At 41.1% G+C, this 18,986-nt stretch overlaps 1 protein-coding gene across 1 annotated transcript in view; it reads right to left on the bottom strand.

Moving 5' to 3' along the window:
- Positions 1 to 18,986, bottom strand: part of FGD5 (FYVE, RhoGEF and PH domain containing 5) — a 115,963-nt gene that overhangs the window by 11,207 nt on the left and 85,770 nt on the right. The window contains exons 11-15 of the mRNA XM_075158503.1: positions 15,338 to 15,409; positions 13,747 to 13,815; positions 5,984 to 6,067; positions 4,286 to 4,365; positions 68 to 167 (exon numbers count right to left, since the gene is read on the bottom strand). Of these exons, the coding sequence (XP_075014604.1) occupies positions 68 to 167; positions 4,286 to 4,365; positions 5,984 to 6,067; positions 13,747 to 13,815; positions 15,338 to 15,409 (405 nt within the window). The remainder of the gene's footprint in view (positions 1 to 67; positions 168 to 4,285; positions 4,366 to 5,983; positions 6,068 to 13,746; positions 13,816 to 15,337; positions 15,410 to 18,986) is intronic.

Genomic DNA, 18,986 nt, shown 5'->3' with positions numbered 1-18,986 from the left:
CTCTCTCTCTCTTTCTTTCCCTTTCCCCTTCCCCTTTCAAGCATTGAAAGAGTTGGCCTCCTTTTACCTCCACGCTGCTGTGGAAAGTGGAAGTGTTTTGAGCTTTGTAGTCATCTGGGATGTGTCTGCTGATGCAGCTGTACCAGTCATCCCTTTCCGAGCAAGAGCTGTGGAATGAAATATAGCAGAGCAGTCAATGCCATGCACAGGGACTGAAACAAGCTGTTTCTGGATCAGAGGAGAAAAACTTCACTTTATCAACGTTTGCTTTTCCCCACTACTGCATTGAACTGGTAGTTTTCTGACCAGGAACAAAATTGACTGTTGGACATATTCAGTGGGATGATTAGTGCAGATCCATGGTTAAGACTGTGACTGAGAAGGAACTAAATGCCCAGAAAAGTTTTCAAAGTAGTCTGACTTTGCTATAAGCCGCTCAATCCTAGATCACAGGACAGTATGAAGTGTCTCTTTTTGTTGTGTCTGCCCTAGCTTTTAGGCACTCTGGGGCATGTAGTGTTGGCATGGGTTACTCAAAGTAAGCGTATTTATGCTCATGTCTACAGTGGGATGCTTACATGATCTGCATGTTGGGAAACGCAGAAGTCCGTCACTCACAGTGGAGATGTGAATACTTTCATTTTCCTCTGGCTTCATCACAGTCAGTCTCCAGTCTCCTGGCAAGAGGCCAGGACAGCAATTTGGGAAGGAAGTTCTGCATTCCCTCTAGTTGCAGATATGCATGGAGGCCAGTAGTTCTCCAGACTGGCCCCTAGATGCCCCCTTTGCACAAGGCAAAACCGTGCGCGCTTTGTGCTTCTCTGCCAGTCCAGCTATCCCAGAAAAGCCGCAGGGCTCTTAGTGCCTGTTACTTCCCAGATGCATTCACTCTGTTACAGCCATAAGCTGTCCTGCCTGTGTTAGCTGGTTTTCCTGCTGTGACTTCAAACTGTGTGCTTCCTGTCCATCTGAAACTGTGCACAGCTCTAGCTGTTCCCAGCATCAGTACAGCAGGGAATGCGACTCAGTGTGGTCTCCCCTCCCCAAGTCATACCAGCCACTCACATTAAAGCTACCCACTAGACTTTGTTGTAAAAATTAGCAGTGGCATCATTGCCAGCTGCTGTTCAGCTGTGATTTCCTCATACTGTCTTCATGAAGGCCACCAAACAAGACATCTGAGAACAATTTGTCTTTTGTGGTCTTAAAAAAAAGAAGAAAAAAAAAAAGGGCACAAAAAGAGAGGAAATGCCAGATCTTATCAATGATGTCTGACTTAGCATGCCTCTGCACTGTGAGTGTAAGCCTTTGTCTGAAAAACACCAGCCTCTGTAAAATTCGACAAGCCTGGAGCAGAAATTGGAGCAGAAACTCTGAGCCAGTGTATCTACTACATATAGGCTAACCTCTACAAGCCAAGGGGCTATGTTACAGGATATAATCTCTGGCAAGAGTCACACTACTAGTCAGTCATTATTACTACCAAAAGTAATGTCAAATTACACTTTCTAAGAAATCTGAAGATGTCTGTATCTTCCAGACAAATCATGTTCACAGCCTGCAAAGCACAAAGGAAGTCCTGGCTTCAACCTGTCTCTTGTTAATTCTTTCTTGGAAATCCTCTTCACTTGAGAATTAGCATATGATTTTAAAAAAACAAAGGAAATCATGGCCCATAGAGTGATGTAAATTAAAGCCACTTTGGGAAAGACAGGTAAGAGGGACAATCTGCTATTAAAAGCCTGATAGCTAACTGGCCCCTTTAACCTCTTCTCTACTCCATTGAACACCTCTAGGCAGTAATCACAGGTTATTAGTGTCTAAATGTAGGAATAACACCTGTCTGCTGATGAGTAAGATAAATTACGTCAGTTGGCACTGGCCTATTCTTAATTAGCTATTTCATTGGTTGCATGAAGGCTCAGAGGAATTTTTGCTGAACCTCTGAGGCTTAGAGAAGCTCAGACCTTGATTCACTATTGCCATATTTTGTCCTTGTGTGATTTTTGGGCTGCACCTTTTGTGCTGAGCTATCAGTTATCCATGTTGGCTCATATATTCTTAAGCAAATAGAAAGAGAGGGTCAAATTGTCACTGCAGTCTCCTGGACAACAGGGGACATCCATGGAACACAGAAACTAGACTGGGATGGGATGGGATTTTGTTGCAGTGCTGTAAGTGTCACTCTGAAATAGCCTTTTAGGGAGGTAACACTGACTGCGTTCTCTCAGTGCTCTGGTATTTTATATGGGGACCACATGGTTACCCCAAGAAGAACATTTTTGAAATGCAAATAGAGGTATAAGGGCAGTATGAGCCTTCTCCATAAAGGCTCTGTGCTCAGATCTGTTACGAGCTCACTACAAGCCAATAACACGGCCTTTCAGGTGAGTGAGCCATTTTCAGCAGGAGATGTAAAGACTTTACAGCGCCTTCTGCTCATATAGCCACGCTGACTTCTGAGCTTTAGTCATCCTCATTCTACTGCCTTTAGTCCCTGGCACTCATCCCATATTTCCTCAATGCATTCACCTTGTCTCATACAAGTGTAAAGGCATTGAGGTTTGGCTTGTGATTGTTAACAACTGGCCTTCAGTGCAGATTTGCAGCACCTCGGTATAAGCAGTAAAAGATACAGTCTTTAGGGACACTTGAAGACTTCTGGTACTTTTCTGTCTTTGGTGCTCCTTTTGGTCAGCGTAGCAGGCCAAGGATGTTGTGCAGTGGGGTTAGGAGAGCATGCTGTCCCACCAGTGTCTCTTCAGCTCTGCCAGCCAGTGCAGAAAGGGAGGAGAAAAAATGTTCTTGGGTGACTTATGACAGATTGGTCCCAGAATGAGCAGCACAAGGAAGGGAAAGGGGCTCTATCCCAGTGCTCTGGTAAGAATCAGTCTCTCTCTGGCTGTTATCAGAAGGGCAACCTTAGTCTCAGGCCCTGGTTCTTTCTACTACCAAAGAAACACAGCTCGCAGTGGCCTCACATGCTTTGTTTAGGCTAACTAAGCACAGATATGAGTACAAAAGGCAAAGAAACAACATAACAATGCAAGCAGAACATCCCAAATTTCTCAGTAGGGATGCCAACTTCAGTTGCCCTGAATAAAGGGGACATGCTACAGTTATTTCCCCTCTACGATACAGAAGGACTGTACACATCCTGCTTTTGTAACTGGCAGCAGGTAATTCAGAAGTACTGTGGGTATATTTTGAGGGTTTGTGATGAGTGTACAGCTCTAAGAAAATCTCAGTTGTTTTCTTATTTGCTGGCTCTAAAAGGAAATAGACAAAAAGGCTTTGACAGCTATCTGAGCACTGCCCACAGGTGGCAAGTGCTCTGGGAAGGATGAGAGCTCCAAATTCTGATTCTGAATAAGAAAGTGCCCTCCCTGTCTTTCTGTTGCACTGTGTAATTTAGGGAAGTCTGCTGTGTTTCCAGCCATGCTGTAGTTGGAGACTGATGGTGGGAAAGTCAGTACTTAAAAGCCTTGAAGACCTTGTTATTTGGAAGACTTAATTTTAATACTACTGCTAGTGTGCTATGTCTTTTGTAGTAAACTACACCAAGCCAGCCACCTTTCTGCTGTAGCTCTAGGTAAATTTGCAGGATAATTTTGGGCTAAAAGCATGAAAAAATACCGTACACTGCTATCTTCTGATCAGAAACTGACCTACAATCTCTTTCTGGTGTTAGCCTGTGATCCCAGGACAGAGATCCTGACTCCCAGTTGCAATCAGTACTAGCACTACACAAACTCATTAGTGAAATTCCTTTTATTAGAAAGACCCATGAGGTTTCCAGTAAGGTTCAAGTTTGGATTTGTCATTTAAGCACTATTAAATACTTTTGTATCTATTGCATGGTACTACCTAATTACTATTTTCTCCAGCAGTTTTGCAGCCCTAGTGGTATGAGGTAACAAGTGAACTTATAAAAGGGAGATACAACATACTCTTAGTGTCACAGGGAAAAAGTGTGAAAGATAATGGAAAGGACTCAGGCTTCTTAGTTACAGACTTTCTTCTCTTTAAGATGTTATCAAGAGCCGACTCCTAATCTTTACGCAGTATATAAGCTGAATTAGTTACAGTTTATGAGCTTCACATTTATAATTAATATCTTCATTGTGTAATCAAGCACTCAGTCATTGTCTGTCACAATAGCACAGACTGAAATTGAGTTAAAAAGGAATGAGACACCAGTAAAGTCTTGGGTATTGGTTAGACTAATCTAGAGATACAGCTCTCGAATGTAACACCCTCTGCCATGGCTGTTTGGGGACAGTACCTTGCTGACAGGGTCAGGCAATATTCATCATATTCAATCTTCAGGACGTTTTGGGCTTTTTCTGTCACTGGGCGGCTGACCTAGGAAAAAATGCCATGAACGTGAATGTGGACATAACCAGTACACCATACAAGTCTCAGTGCATATGGATCTATGATGTCCCAGCCATCTGTTTCATATTTCAATGCAAAGAGATGGGCAGGTAGGATTTTCTGTCTTTTTTATCGCTGGTATAATGAGGAATGCTCTCTATTTCAATATGGTGGTGGTGCTAAAGGAAAAGAATCATTTAATCCAACTATAAAGGTAAGGATGAAGTATCAATCAGGGTTCAGTTTTAATATGACAAGCTTAGGAGATGTTTAGTCTGACAAGTGTCAGAGCATTTTGGGCAAAAGTTTTGGCTATTCTTGGAATGAATAGAAATAACTTTCTTCCTGACATGACAGACATTATACAGTGAAGCACTTCAGTTCAGTGAATGCCTGTCTGCAGCAAGGCTCTTTAAGAGCAAAAACAATACTTAAAAGCTACAGCTCAGCTAAAACCTTTTCCCTGCCATGTAATGCATTAGTTGCCTACTAACAGCAACAGCCACTTAGGAGAAACATTGCTTCATGGTACTGATAGGTTGTTATTAACAAGTATCTACTACGCCAGTGATTCAGTGTTTCAAATGTACCCCAACAAGTACTTGCTTTGCAACTCCTTTTCTCTTAATGGTAGAGCGTTTTGGCGATTCCTACCCCAGCTGGGAACCCATAGTTAGTTTTAGACTATCAGGTCTCTAGGGTGATCAGCCTCCCACCTTTTCATAACACCTCAACCCACCCATGTCATTCTGCTGGAATTAATGATTAGTAATTCTCATCTTGTATGTTTCCTAGATCCCCAAACTCCTGACTTGCCACTTCAAGTCCTCTTTCACGTAAATACAACTTGGCATATTAGCTATAGAATGGTTATGAAGGTTCTTGGCGGGAGGTATATAATGGATGGCTGGGTAGGAAGCAAAGACCCCTCCAGCCCAATATCTCCTGTTGCACAGGTACCAGTGCCAATGGATGCTTAGGGAAAGAGTGTAAGAACAGGACAATTGTGTCCAGTTTCTGTAATCTGCAGTTTAGAAATTTACTGAAGAAGAGACTGTGTTTATATCATTGCATGTAATAGCTCCCAATACACCTTTTCCCTATAAAGTTGGCTAATCACTTTTTGAACCCATTAATGCTTTTGATGAAAACAGTTAAAAGGCACATGAAAACCAGGCAAATGAAAGCTTATGTAAATTTTGAGTGGCAGGAATTTAAAACCAGGCAGACTAAGCCCTAGTGAATATGTTGTAGGGAACAACCATGTATTGGCTGGAGACATGAAGGGAGGAATGGACAAAATGGGATAATAAATCTTTTCTGTCTCCAGTTTCATGATCACATGGTAAATCTGATTTTGGCTTGTATTATTTATACAGCTGTATAGGGCTGTCCTACTAAGTCACAGCCTTATAGAGAATCTTTTATATGTTTGCTTTGTATTATTTTTCCTTCTATCTCCTGTAAGAGGCAAGGGAATCCCCTGATAACAGGTCAATCCCCTCTTTCCCCTTGCCCTCAGCTGGATATGAGACATAAACCAGCAAAGCACTAACAGCCCACTATACAACTTTAATTCCAGCCTGTAATACAGATGAGGCATTACCTTCATGCCTGACAGAATCAAGGTGTTTTTCAGTCGGTATTTGCCATCCTTCTGGGGATATGTGTACAGCAGAACATCATTCATCTATATGAAGAGAAAGACAAAATCAATAATTTGCAATATGGCTTGCAGGCCTGCCCATTACTCCTGGGGGGGATACACAGAACAAGCAGTAACTTGATGAACTGCTAGGACTGTTACAAAAGACAGGCCCAAGCCACACAGCTTAGATCACGACCTGCATTTCCACAAAACTCTGGGGAGTCTGCATCCAGGACTTTGATTTCTTCCCATTTTTGGCTGTTGCTAATGGCTAAGCAAGTAGATAATCAGCTCTTTTTTATTCAGCTTGTGTGAAACAGCTGCTTGTTTTAAGGGCAATGCCATGTTCAAGTTGGGAAGGCAGGCTCTGCATTTACTACCTGGCAATGCCAACTAACTACCCAGGATGCTACAGCTCTGACTCTCTCAGGGTCCCCCTGACAGTGAAGCTGCAGTGAGGCCAGGGGTAGGGCTAGGCTTCACGGACTTCCATTTTCTGGGCAAAAAGGAAGCGGAGGTGAGGAGAGGTGAGGAGGAATGATTCAGGGAGGAATGGTTTGGATACTTGAGAGCAGTAACTGTACTTCACTGCTAGCAAAACTCGCCTAGACAGATGACAGCTTTGCTGAGTCTGTGTGCCGCAGCAGAGACCATGGAAGGGCAAAAATGAGAAACTTTTTTCATTTTATGAGGAGAAAAATTCTGTACCTCAACACCCCAAATATTTCCATAGTTCTCACAGGTCCTTGCAGAATGCATGTTTTTCAAACAGCTTCATACTAAATGGGATCAGATCTTCTCTGCTGTTTGTCTAACTTAATCATAGACATTATTGAAGCCTTTTACCTTCATGCCAACAAACAAATAAATGAAACAGCAGAACTGGACCTTGTAGGTCTTTGCTAGCCTCTCCTTCCCTTACTACTAGAAGAAATAGCAGTATTGGTGGGCCTTAACATTGCCAAAATAAGGCTTGTGTGTATGGATTCTCTGCTTTACTTGAATGAGCAGGTCATGTTCTCTTGTTGTCTTTCCCAGGCCTCTCACATCAGTACCAATATGCATAAACTCAGACAGCCCTTTGATTACTGTACTGGGATACTATGAACAAAGATGTGCAAGGCAATGTAAAACAAAGGCATAGGTAATACTGTGTGATGCCAGAGACAAGGCATCTTAAATGCAGAAATTCTCAAGAAATTAAAAAGTAAACAGAAACCAGCTTCACTTGGATTCCTCTGTGACAAAGACAGTTAAATACAGCCTATTGGATGGTAATAATACTATATTTTGGAAGGAAAACTGTGATAAAGAGACACGTGGAGAAGAAAGGAGGAAACTAAAAAATGATTTTGCAATAAAATAATGTATCATGTATGACTGGAATTGTTGAGGTCTTGATAGTATTGCCTGACCACCTAAAACAGCTGGTGTGAAATTTTCACTAATTTGCTTGCCTGAAAAAAAGGGAAGGTAGAGCCTTATGGATGTTTTCTTAAAAGGTCATAGTTCAGCTTTCTTACAGAGCAGGAACAATGGTTAAAGAAAAATGACATTGAATTAATACTTATGGGATTAAATCCTTCACCTTGGACGTAACAGCAAAACTTGTTGCCTTTATTAGGGTCATGAGTTCATTTGTGGATACCAGTTCATTAAGTAGCTGTTTGATTCACAGCAAATCAGGCTTATGTGCATTAGCTGCCCATCTTTAAAATGCAGATTCTCATTAACGTGAGGCAAAATATACTGAAGAGTTACTTTCCCCAAAACTTTTACTTCAAATTTTACTACTTTTAAAAATTTAATTTAGTTCACTGAGTAGGATCAGCCAGTATTTTTGTAGAAAATGCTGAAACATTTCATTCTAACATCTTAACAAAAAGACTCCCATGCTCTACTGCATTGGCCACTCTACTGTGTATTTCTCTGTGTCCTTCTAGTAAGTCTTAACTCATGCAGAATTTAAAGCTCTTTTAATATAACACTTCTCAACTGAGGATATAAAAGCATACTGTCAAGTCAGAATAGGAGTCTCATGTTCTCTTCGCTTTAGTCTAACGTGGAGTATTTACTCCTTTTGCAATAACACAATAGAATTTCCTTAGAACAAAGTGACAAATGGCTTGTCACAGAGTTTTTCTGTGATTTACATATTGCTCCATAAATTACCCTCCATGCTAACGTTAATCCAATCAGCACAGTGACACCTGCATGGTACTGACCACATGATGATTCCCAGTTTAACCAGGGCTATGCATAACCAGAAAATTCATCACAACCTACTGCACACTGAGTATCTAGGAGGCTAAGGTAGAAAAAAATGAGCAAATGTAAACCTTCTAGTGAAAAGCAGATGAAAGCTATTTTCACTTGATACTATTAGTAGCAACTAGGACTCCAGCAGCCAGGTGGGAAAAAGGTAAAAAGGCAGGCAAACTTTATTGCCAATACTAAGAGAATACTCTGTGAAATAAGAGAATACTAGTGAAATCTTATATTTGCCTGGTGATTCTGCTGTCTCCTGGATATTCCAAGGATTATATGAGAAAACAGGACTTCCTCTGCCACTCATCAGTGCCAGTATTGAAAGCTTGTTTCAAACCACAAGAAAAGGTAACTAGTTATGGCCACTAAGACCAAGGAAGTGAACTCCTAAGAGAGATTTTCAGGATTCTGGCATAATGTGCTAGTGGGTTTCTTGAACAGCAAACCCCATTTATTTTATTTATTTTAAAAAAGTTATATATTTCTTTAAAAAGCAACTCATTCTTTTATTACTGTTGGTTAAGGATGACACCCTGGTGCATACCGTTGTCACGACAGCTCTGGTTAATGTCTAAAGATTTTATTAAACATTAATGATGACTTTGCTTTATAATTGCCCACTGGAGGTTTTTTCCCTCCTTCCGTTTTTCTCCCCCACAGTATATAGCGGTGGACTGTGACTCAGAGGTCCCACCAGCCACAGCTTGACACAATGAAATTATGACAAATATTTCAAAGCTTGCTAAGCAAGGCACACATATTCATGAAGAAAGAAAGGCTTTGCACTCGCTGCTGTCTCCTTTGCCACATCTACCCTGCAGATCTGAGTGGTGGCTATATGAATGGTATGGACAGAACTAGCATCAGTACCAGTGGTTTCATGCATTCTCTTGCTTCACACTGCACACTGTTCCCTTGAAGCAGTGAGGACTGGGCCATGATAAAAGCTGATCTTGCAGCCCCTCAGGAATCTGTGGTAGAAGAGATCGGCTGCCACAACCCCCAGGGGAGTTCCCAGAAGTCCTTGGCCTTCAGAACCACTTCCTGTTTGCCAGAAAACTTTTGAATAATTGGGATCCCCAAACTGCTCAGGTATTGATATGGGAGCAAATATTCCTATTCTGCACTGCTCCATGCACACACACAGTCCCGAAAACAACAGCTGATAACACAAAGAAGGATACATCTGCTCTTTGTCTTTTTTTCTGTTACTACTTTTCTTTTTCCCCCTTCTTTTTATAATCCCCTCTGTTATGACGGGAATCCAGAAACATAAGAGGTCACTGCAAGTTTTCTAACCTACAGTGTCCAAATTTATTGATCCAAACAAGTTTATCTATGCCCTGCTGAACTGCTGGCATCCATATGTAACACACTCTGTCTAAAAGCTCCTACCACGTGTTTGATTTTTCTAAATGTTTTAAAGGGTAGTTCATTATGAACCCTGTGTTGTTCTATTCAAGTCTGCGTTAAATATCCCCTGAGTGTCAGTGGAGCAGCCTGAATGTGTGCTGGGGCTGCATTTTCCAAGCTCTGACTCCAAAACCTCCTATACTCCAGCCCTGCCAGCTAGAGCATTAAACAGTCTCCCATTTGATAGCAGCTTCCCGCACCCCACTTGCAACACAAACAGCCTTTGTAGAGAAATTCTTGGAAGGGTGAGATAAGAGACAGTGTCTGAGTTGCAAAGTCCTGTGTTTGGGGGGTAGTTAGGGGGCCTGACAGTGTCAGCAGCCCATACTGTGCTGCAAAGGGGCCCCAACATCCTTGTAAACAGAGTTTGGACTCAGGAAACAGGCGCACAGCAAAACTCACCAAACATCCTGCCAGGAAACACCAGATTCAACAATTCCATCAGCCTGCATAAAACAGCCAGCTCAAGTAGCCTTGTGATACACACAACATATACCCGCAGAAATATATGCACATCAAAAGCCCCTAAGTATGTGTCCTACATACTCATGCCTATATGGGCTGTGCACAGACATATAACACTCCTTATGGGCATATATTCAAAGCACAAGCACGCACACCACCAAAGCACACCCTGATCGCACAGGCCAAGTAGGAGTCTGACATGCACCCAATTTTTATACATATTCTAACTACAACTTTATTCTGGTGGGCTTCTCTCCTGGGATGTGTAGGGGTTAAATTCTCAGGGTTATCCGTCAGTGTGTACTCTTCCACTGAAATTCTCTCCAGGTCCTGGGCTTGACTTAGCTTCAGTCAGGGTAAGTTCACTACTAAGAACTTCAGAAAATGCTGTTCATGTAAAAATCTGTTTTGGGTAGCTAAGGTAAATACACTTATTTCATCCAAAGCTAAACCAAACTACACCTATACATGTTAGCTTCTGGTGATCTTTTTGAGTGGCAGCTGACATGTGGAGCATCAAAAAAAAAGCCAGTTCTGAAAGATTTTTTTGATTAATACATTAGGACAAATTCTTATCCTACCTGAGTTTTGCCAGTGGCTTCAAAGTATTATGATATGGTTCTTAGAAGATAAGGGCTTTAAATAAATGTGGGTTTTAAGAGACAGTATTTAGGAGATTATTCTAGTCTTGGGGTTTTGTGATTTTGGGTTGGTTTTCTTTTCCACACAGTGTCCCAAGGCATCAGAATCAAGACAGCACGTGGGTTGGGTTAGATGCAGTGGCAGAGGGAAGGATATGTTCATGCAGGCCTTGGCTGTTACAAAAAGATGTTGGCAGTGATGGCTGGAAGGGCTTAAGACTCATGCAGTAAAGATGCTATACACCAAGATGAAAATACATTGCCATAGCTATGCAGTAGTTGTCTTAATGTATCCACAGGCTAAATAGTCCATTAAGCAATGCATGAGTGGTAGTGGCATGAGTGGTGGTGGCACAACAGAGAATCCACAGCATTAGCAGTGACAAGCAGATAATGCAAAACCATTCAGGTGTTAATGCAGGAATTACCATATTCCACAGTGTCTCACAGTGACAATTGCTTTCCTGCAATTTCACCATACATGGCATTGCTCTGCAACTTGAGGAGCTTTCAGGGTAGAGGAGACTAGACTGAGTAAAAAAATCACTGAGCCCAAAGGCAGATATTTGCCAATAAGTTTCAAACTATTTCCAAGATCCAATCCCCCCACCCTGCCCCAACAGGAGACATAAATAGAGGAAGCCTGAAGTGGTTGCAACTTTAGTGTATTAAAGCAGGAAAGAAGCCAGTTTTATGTGTCTCTTGGTTCTTGAAAGTGACCACTATGGTTTCATATACTTTGCATATACCACATACTTTGCATGACAGCACGTTTGGTCACAGTTTGCCTTTCTGACTGAAAGGAAGAAAAAAATGCTGTTTCTGAATACTGAGAGCATCTATTAACAACAGGACATTGGCTACTGAAATGTCTCCAGCTGCCAAAAGACACTTCTCTCTTTGCAGTTAACATCCGGGTTTGAGCAGCTGAACTCTCCCCAGGAATCAAAAATAGTTCCTAAACTAGAAAGTGCCAGAAACTAATTTCTGTGCTTTCTTTGTTCCAGTAATACTTTCAGCCTCTTGTGACCTTCAAGCTGATACAACCATTTTGGACTACTTGAAATTTATCTCAGTTTATCCCAAGTTTAAATTACTTTCCTCTCAATGTTTATTACCAGCCTGATTTCTGATCTTCCTTTTAAATTCTCTATATCAGTTATAATAGCTAGGTTTGTGACACTTCAGTATTTGCCATAGTAGTGGATTATGATGGCAGTTACGAACACACTGGAAGACGAAATGGTAACAACTTCTTGGAGTTTGGTCGCAGCTTTAGCCACAACTCCAAAATGTTTTTGTAATACTAACAAAGGCAAGTGTTTCAGAACAGAGATCAGTAAGGAAGCAAGTATCATCTGCTATAAAGTGATCATCAGTAGGCTTCAGAGTTACTACTGCTGAGAACACTGTTTCTTAAGACCAGCTCCTGGAGATTCCGGCATGGCCATTTTCTCTTGGCTGCAACAAAGTCATGATTTTGACATTTATTGCTGCTGTTACAGTGCATTGATGTCGACTCAGTAAAACAGCACTGCAGCAATCTTGTATTTGAAGATTTGGGTCAAATCCATCACTTTCAGTACATGAAAGTCTTAATTTTCACAGAAACCAATGAAGCCATCAGAAAAGTGCAGTGCCAGCACTGTGTCCCATCCTATCTGATCTTTGATTATTACTGCAATACATGATCAAGGAGGCAAAGAACCTTGTGCATCCACTCATGCACAAACAGGAAATATTAATAAGAGGGAGAAATAAGAAGAATTAATGGCAAAATGTATGACTTCTGTAATAAGCCATCTCTCCTCCTCACAATGGTCCCAGGGTGAAAAGCTGTCAGCACTTACAGAGGCCACAGCAAATACGTATTCCAAGCCTATAAGCCATTTATTTTAAAATAAATTTTGCAAACAATACTTTAATGTTAATAGCAGCAGTAATGCTCAGTTCTTTATGGCTCTTTTCTGGGAAGGAGCTCTAAAGAATTTTTCAAACATTAACAGGTAAGCAGGTAACAAACTCCTAAGCCACAGGCAAGTATTATTTTCCCCTTCATGCCGATAAATGCATAAAAATGCCTGTGGTTACACAATAAGCTACCTGAAAAGTTGGCAACATTGCTCAGGAGCCTGGGGTGTCAGATACTCTCTAACTGCTCAATGTAGTGTGTAATGCAAAACAGAAAGCATGAGTGTTAATAGCGTATCTCCGAAACAGTGGGTTTTAATCTGTTTTGATTTGCAAATACTTGCAATTTTTGCAGTAGGGTTGTGGACCCTTGTGAAGGGTATTCCAGCCAACTGATGAAAGGCTCATTTTTCTTAACTATCTTAGAAGAATTTTGCAAACCGTCATTGAAAACTGTTGCTCTAATTAACAGGAAGCTGGAGGTGTGTGTTCAGAGAGACTATACCGAGGCAATGCACAGAGTTATCAGGTAATTTACATAGGTGTGGACAGCAGGAACTAAAACCCAGTCCTTGAGCTTCAAGGATACAAATCTCTCCCAAGTAAGTCCAAAGAAAACTTTCATAAACTTTAGCAGTAGCGTGTTCTCTGTTGCTGCTAATCAGATCTCCTAAGGCCTTAGGGTTGAACTTTCAAGTGTGAAGCTTAATTGCTGAAAGTGTTCAGGAGCTCCCATCCTCCTGATCACCTTGGGGATTTGCACTCCTTTGCAAAATTATGGCCTAGTCAAGACTGTCCGTAGCTGTGGCAAAAATGGAGGGCTGCACAGCCCGTATTCCTGTATGCAGGGCCAATGGGACACATGCAAAAAGGGCTACAGCCCTGTTAGCAACAGAAACTGACTCACCACATCACTGCTGATGGTTAAACGACTTGCAGCCTGAAAGTTTCTGCCAGGGTTCAGGGCTGCATAAGTGCAGGAGAAGATATGGGAGAAACAGTAAAATATAAAAGAAGTCTTACCAAGAACAAATGCCGAGGGTGCCTGTTTTTGCCAGAGACTTTCATCAGCGTTCCCTCTTTAACAAAGATCTGAAGGAGAAAACAGCAGGTTGTAATCCCGAGATGTCTCATTCTGAATCTTATTGAGAAAAGAGAATATTCCTCCTGGGGAAGGAGCTACTCTAACTGCTTTCATCAGCACAGGAAGAGATAGACACCTCAACACTTGCTTCTAGCCTTACTTCTTATAATCTGGTTTAGTCTTTGCCTGGATTAGCCCTGCTGTCTTCATGGCTTGCATTTGTATCAAAATCAAATGGGTTGGAAACCCACTTGTCCTCAGCCCACTGCTTCTGCACTGTGGACTGCGCTCAGAGGTGACTGTCACAGGTTGCAAAGCTAACATGTAATGGGCTTCAGAAAAGAGCTCTTGTCTTTAAAAATCCTCTAAAATAGACAGACCAAAAAGAAAAACTGAAACCTCGGGTTTCAGCACGCTACAATCCACATAACTATGCCTGCATACATAATCTATACATGTTTGCAAACACAATACTTTGTTGGTCCATATTGTTACTATGTATGTAGATAGGACCATGTACGTAAGCAGCTAAACCAGCATAGTAGAACTTTATTGCAATTACATTTGAAAAGGTCTAGAACAAGTGAACTATATCAGTGGATTAACAGTCATCTACTCTCTTCGGACGGAGAACAGAATCTGGTGTAGTTTTCCACTCTACAACCATTTATAATAGAAGAGACCAATCCCGCAAATTCTGTGTGCTGGGCTTTGCAGAATTTGTTAAAGCATTACCTGGCAAGGGCAAGTGAGAATACTGATGTTAGAGAAAAAATAGAGGTTGACTGCAGTATTTGGCTGATGAGGATTCTTACGCTACGAGTATCCATGCCTTGAAAATTGCTTCATGAGTTTTGCTAAAGATATTGGTGGACTGAAGGGAAATTTAGAGTTGCAGAACTCAAGAAAGAAATCTTTTGAAGTGTAGAGGCAGGCAGGAGCTGAGGAAACTGGATAGGTTTGAAAGCCAGGAGAATAAATTTGCATTTGATGGGGATGGCGAGACAGAGCTACACACTCTCCCACATTTCTGTTCATGTGTTGCTTAAAAATGATATCTTGCATTAAAAGCACCACTGGGGAATGGTGAGAATAAAAATTTTAAAACAAATAATTTCCCCTGATTTAATGCACTTACCCAGCCAAAGAAAACTCTGAGCCTTTCCAGGCTGCAAGTGATTCCTGCTAGTGTTGCAACCTTTCAACAGGAGTATATAGGGAGGAAAACAGCGGCTCCATCACAACACAGTACACATGGGGTGGCTGAGGACAGCTGGAGTGAAAAGTCAAATGGCTGCTCTGTGTAAAAGCAGGGGCAATGCATGTCTTTTCCAGCCTGAGGCCCTTGGCACATCTCTTTGCGCACTGCCAGAGTGATGGCTTTTTACACAAACCAGTGCTCCAACTCTTATCACAGTAGCTCAGTAAACAATACCTGTAGACGTCTGAAATCTAGCCATCCACACAATCAGAGATATAGCTGGCCAGAAACAATGCCCTTATCAGCATAGGTCTGCCTGCAGCACTCACCCTTCCTGGCTGGAGGAGGCCACTCTGCCCTCTCACACTGTGCTCAATGTGTACCAGCTTCTGCAAGTTTTCCTGGGGGAAAGAAACAGCATTTAGGAGACTGCATGTTGACTGTTCTTTAGACAAGCAGGCAAACCTTCCCTCACCCCTCCTCACCATTTTATTTCTCTAAAAATGGTATTACAGAATTAGATTTTAGAGAGAACTGAGCTCAGGGATTTTACGGCCAGCCTTACAGGTTTTATAAAACCTCATCACTTGCATTCACATCTTCTACGCTCCTGTTACCTCTGATACCTCAGTTCACCTTCAAAAGCGCCTGCTAACCCCATACGGTATTTATACATTGGCCTCTTTGCTGACTTTTTTACTCTGGGAACTAATAACCTGGAAACAGAGACAAAGTACAGTATCTGCTCCAAAGGCCTGTGCATTAATGGCATGACACGGATAATCCAAAGCATGCTTTGATACTTTAAGACTGTTGCTAGGATTATCACAGAGGTTTATACTCTGTGATAATGGATTAATGGCTTTGCAATAGAGGATTTAGAAGATTAACTAGCAAGCAGGCAATGAAGCTGCATCTCTCTTTTGATGCTTTGCAAAGATCAGGCAGTTCATTATCAAACTCTGATACTATTAACTGCCTACCTGGCCTTAAAGCACAGAGTCAGTGGGCACTGGCATGTGGCATGAACTTAGCTATGAAGAGGGTAAGTAAGATTAGTCTAGCTAAGCCTGAGCTCTCATAAAAAAAGAGGGTATTGGATGAATATACAAAGGAGGAAGAAGGGATGTCTGTACCTTTGCAATATTGCTAGAGTCTTTTCAAATCTCCTTCCATTGAGCAGGTAAGACTGCTAAAACTGAAGCTTGTACATAGGATTCAGCTGTGGTTTTATCTGGTCAGAACAGCAGAATGGGCTGCACAGCAGCAATGAGTCATGACTGGAATATGTCTAAAAATTAGAAGTCTCTTGTCTAAGTTAGCCATTGTATCCTAAATCCTCAGTTACACACGCAGATAAACTACAGACTAAGGACTGTATTTGATATAGCTTCATGACCTGGCAGCCTTTGACTACAGTTTTCTGCTATGACAGATAATGGTCTGTTTTCCTATGCTCCATTAACTGGCATTAAGATATTCCTGGGCTTAATTAGACTCGATTAGATCGTACAATGTATCTACCTGATACAAATCAGTGCTGTCTACAGAATCAGCTAATTAAGAAAGCTATCACAGATACCAGAAGGAGCATATTCATGTCAACATGATGGTCTGTCAAGGCTAATTTACCCTGGATTTCAGCTAACAGTTAATGTACCTATTTCAGCTTGCTTTCTGAGATAACCCTGAAATGTTGCTGCCCTGGTGAAATACTACACTTGTTTAGTGTGATGCTAAGTTTAGTTCTTAATTAGTAACTGGAAACACCTACGAGCCTTGACCAGCGCAAGGCTGCATTGTGACCATGCAATATAACTGGCAGTTGACACATTTTCAAAAATTTCAGCCATCAAGTATCTCTTTTGCAATGCAGGAAGTAACAAATGGAATTTTTCAAGTCACTTCTAAAATACTATAGGCCAGCAAAATGGAAACAGAATGTATAAACTAATAGCACAGGAAATACCAGGGATCACGGGACAGGTGACATTTGCAAAAGACATTTGCAAAGGACTTTTCCATTACTAAAGGGTATTTTAGCCCTAGCAAAACTTGTCAAATTGACGGCTTCCACAACGGAAACCGTTCTTCATCTGCAGATGGCCAATGCTAGTAATACTCATTGGGGTTTCTACAAGAGCGAGAGGAGAAGTTGCTGCAGCTCAGATACACCTCAGCTTTTCTTAGGACTGCTGGCAGAGGCGCCTGTTGTAATGCTGACATTTGCAATATGGACACATGTTCACCAGGAAATGAACAGAGATGTATCGAGCTCATTTCCTGTAGGAAGTCAAACAGCCATCACATGTGAAGGACAGCGATTTATCTGGGAATGTGGACAGCTGAGGGGGGTACAGTTTCCCTACAGTTCCCCTAAAATTCCCTGTTTATATAGTTTTCTTCGTTCTCCTTAAAACTATCATCATTCTCCTTTCAAATATCCTTCACAAGCTACGATTAAAAAACGAAAACAAATCTCCACCCAACTAGTACTGCAGCTGTAGGTGGCTGAAATCTTTGTCGGGCCGTTTTAGCAGTGAACTGTGGCTTCTATCATATTATCGTTATGTCTATGCAGGAGGAACGCCTCCCCAGGGAATTCACCAGCTGTTAATAGCAACAATGATTTATAGCTCTTAGCATCTCAGGGCCCCTAACAGATTGTAGAAGTTCAGAGAGCAATACAAACCCTGCTTACTTCAAATAGTGAATGTCTCCTAGAGTTACAGATAGACTTAATGCTATGCGGTGATGGTATGCTTTATGCCTCTGTTTGCACATCTGTAAATTGCGAATAATATTTTCCTACTTGATGAAAATGCTGTGGAGATAGTTAATATCATAATGTGTCTGAAAATCGTGGGTTAATAGTTCCCAGGGAAAAACTGCTAGAGTGTTATTATCATAAAACAAAAAAGCTAATAATGAATCATTGATATTCTGCAGAAAATGTAGAACATAATTCAATGCTCTTGTCAGATTTTTGGAGTGTAGTTTGATGAGTTGATAAGTGGCAGCAGAAATCTTCCTCCTTCCAGGTACATGCCAAGTCTAAATTATTGCTTAGAACTTCAACCAGGTACATGACAAGTTATTAATGCTCTATCTTGAGTGGCATTGTTCAGTTTGTTCTGTAATTAGAGTAACTTGTTAAATTCTTTGCATTTTTTAAAATCTGAGAGAAAGAAAAGAACTGTTGATTGTGGCTTTTGTGGATGGGATATTAATTCAGGAGGACAACCTCTGATTTAGCAGAATATTGAACTTTGATTCTCATGAACCTGCACCTTCACAAAACCCACACAGCATTCACACAGATGGGAAAGAAGGAAATTTTGTTTCATCTCTTCCAGGCCACAGTTTTGAAAAAGAGCAGATGTGCTCTGATGATATGATAAAAAATGAAGTATAAAAATCTATGTGGAATTTGCGATGAAATTGTTCCAAAACAAACATTATTAATTGCAATTATTATACAGTCTATGACATCTGTAAAACTCAGATGATATGGTGATGTTCTTCAAATTAAAGCATAGCTTAGTGGAGATAAAATCATTGCATGGTAATGCAACACAGAAAATTTAATTTTGGTCACTTATGTATACTTCTAACTTCAGAAAAGTATTCATACAAATCTCCCATAAATCTGAGTGAAATCTAAGGAAGCACAGGTGCCAGAAAAAGATGTGTGACCTTGATCTGTTAGGAACTGAACTCTTACAGTTCTCAGCCTCTAATACAGGTATTCCTTATGTTCTGAGATTACTGTGGAAGCTTTTCCTGAGATCTCAGTTTTATGATGAAATATTTATTATTTTGGTACAAAGAATGCTTCAATAATGGAAAAGTATGATTATAAATTCTTTGCCTGAGGAGAAAGAAAATCAGAATCAAACCCATTGAAAACTTTGCTCAGTAAGGGCATAGTTTCAGAGTTATTCTGTAGAGTGGCCAGATTACATTTCTTTTTATGAT

The sequence above is a fragment of the Calonectris borealis genome, chromosome 10, assembly GCF_964195595.1.
Source record: "Calonectris borealis chromosome 10, bCalBor7.hap1.2, whole genome shotgun sequence".
In the NCBI taxonomy this organism is placed as follows: Eukaryota; Metazoa; Chordata; class Aves; order Procellariiformes; family Procellariidae; genus Calonectris; species Calonectris borealis.
This window is presented reverse-complemented; position numbering and strand designations above follow the sequence as displayed.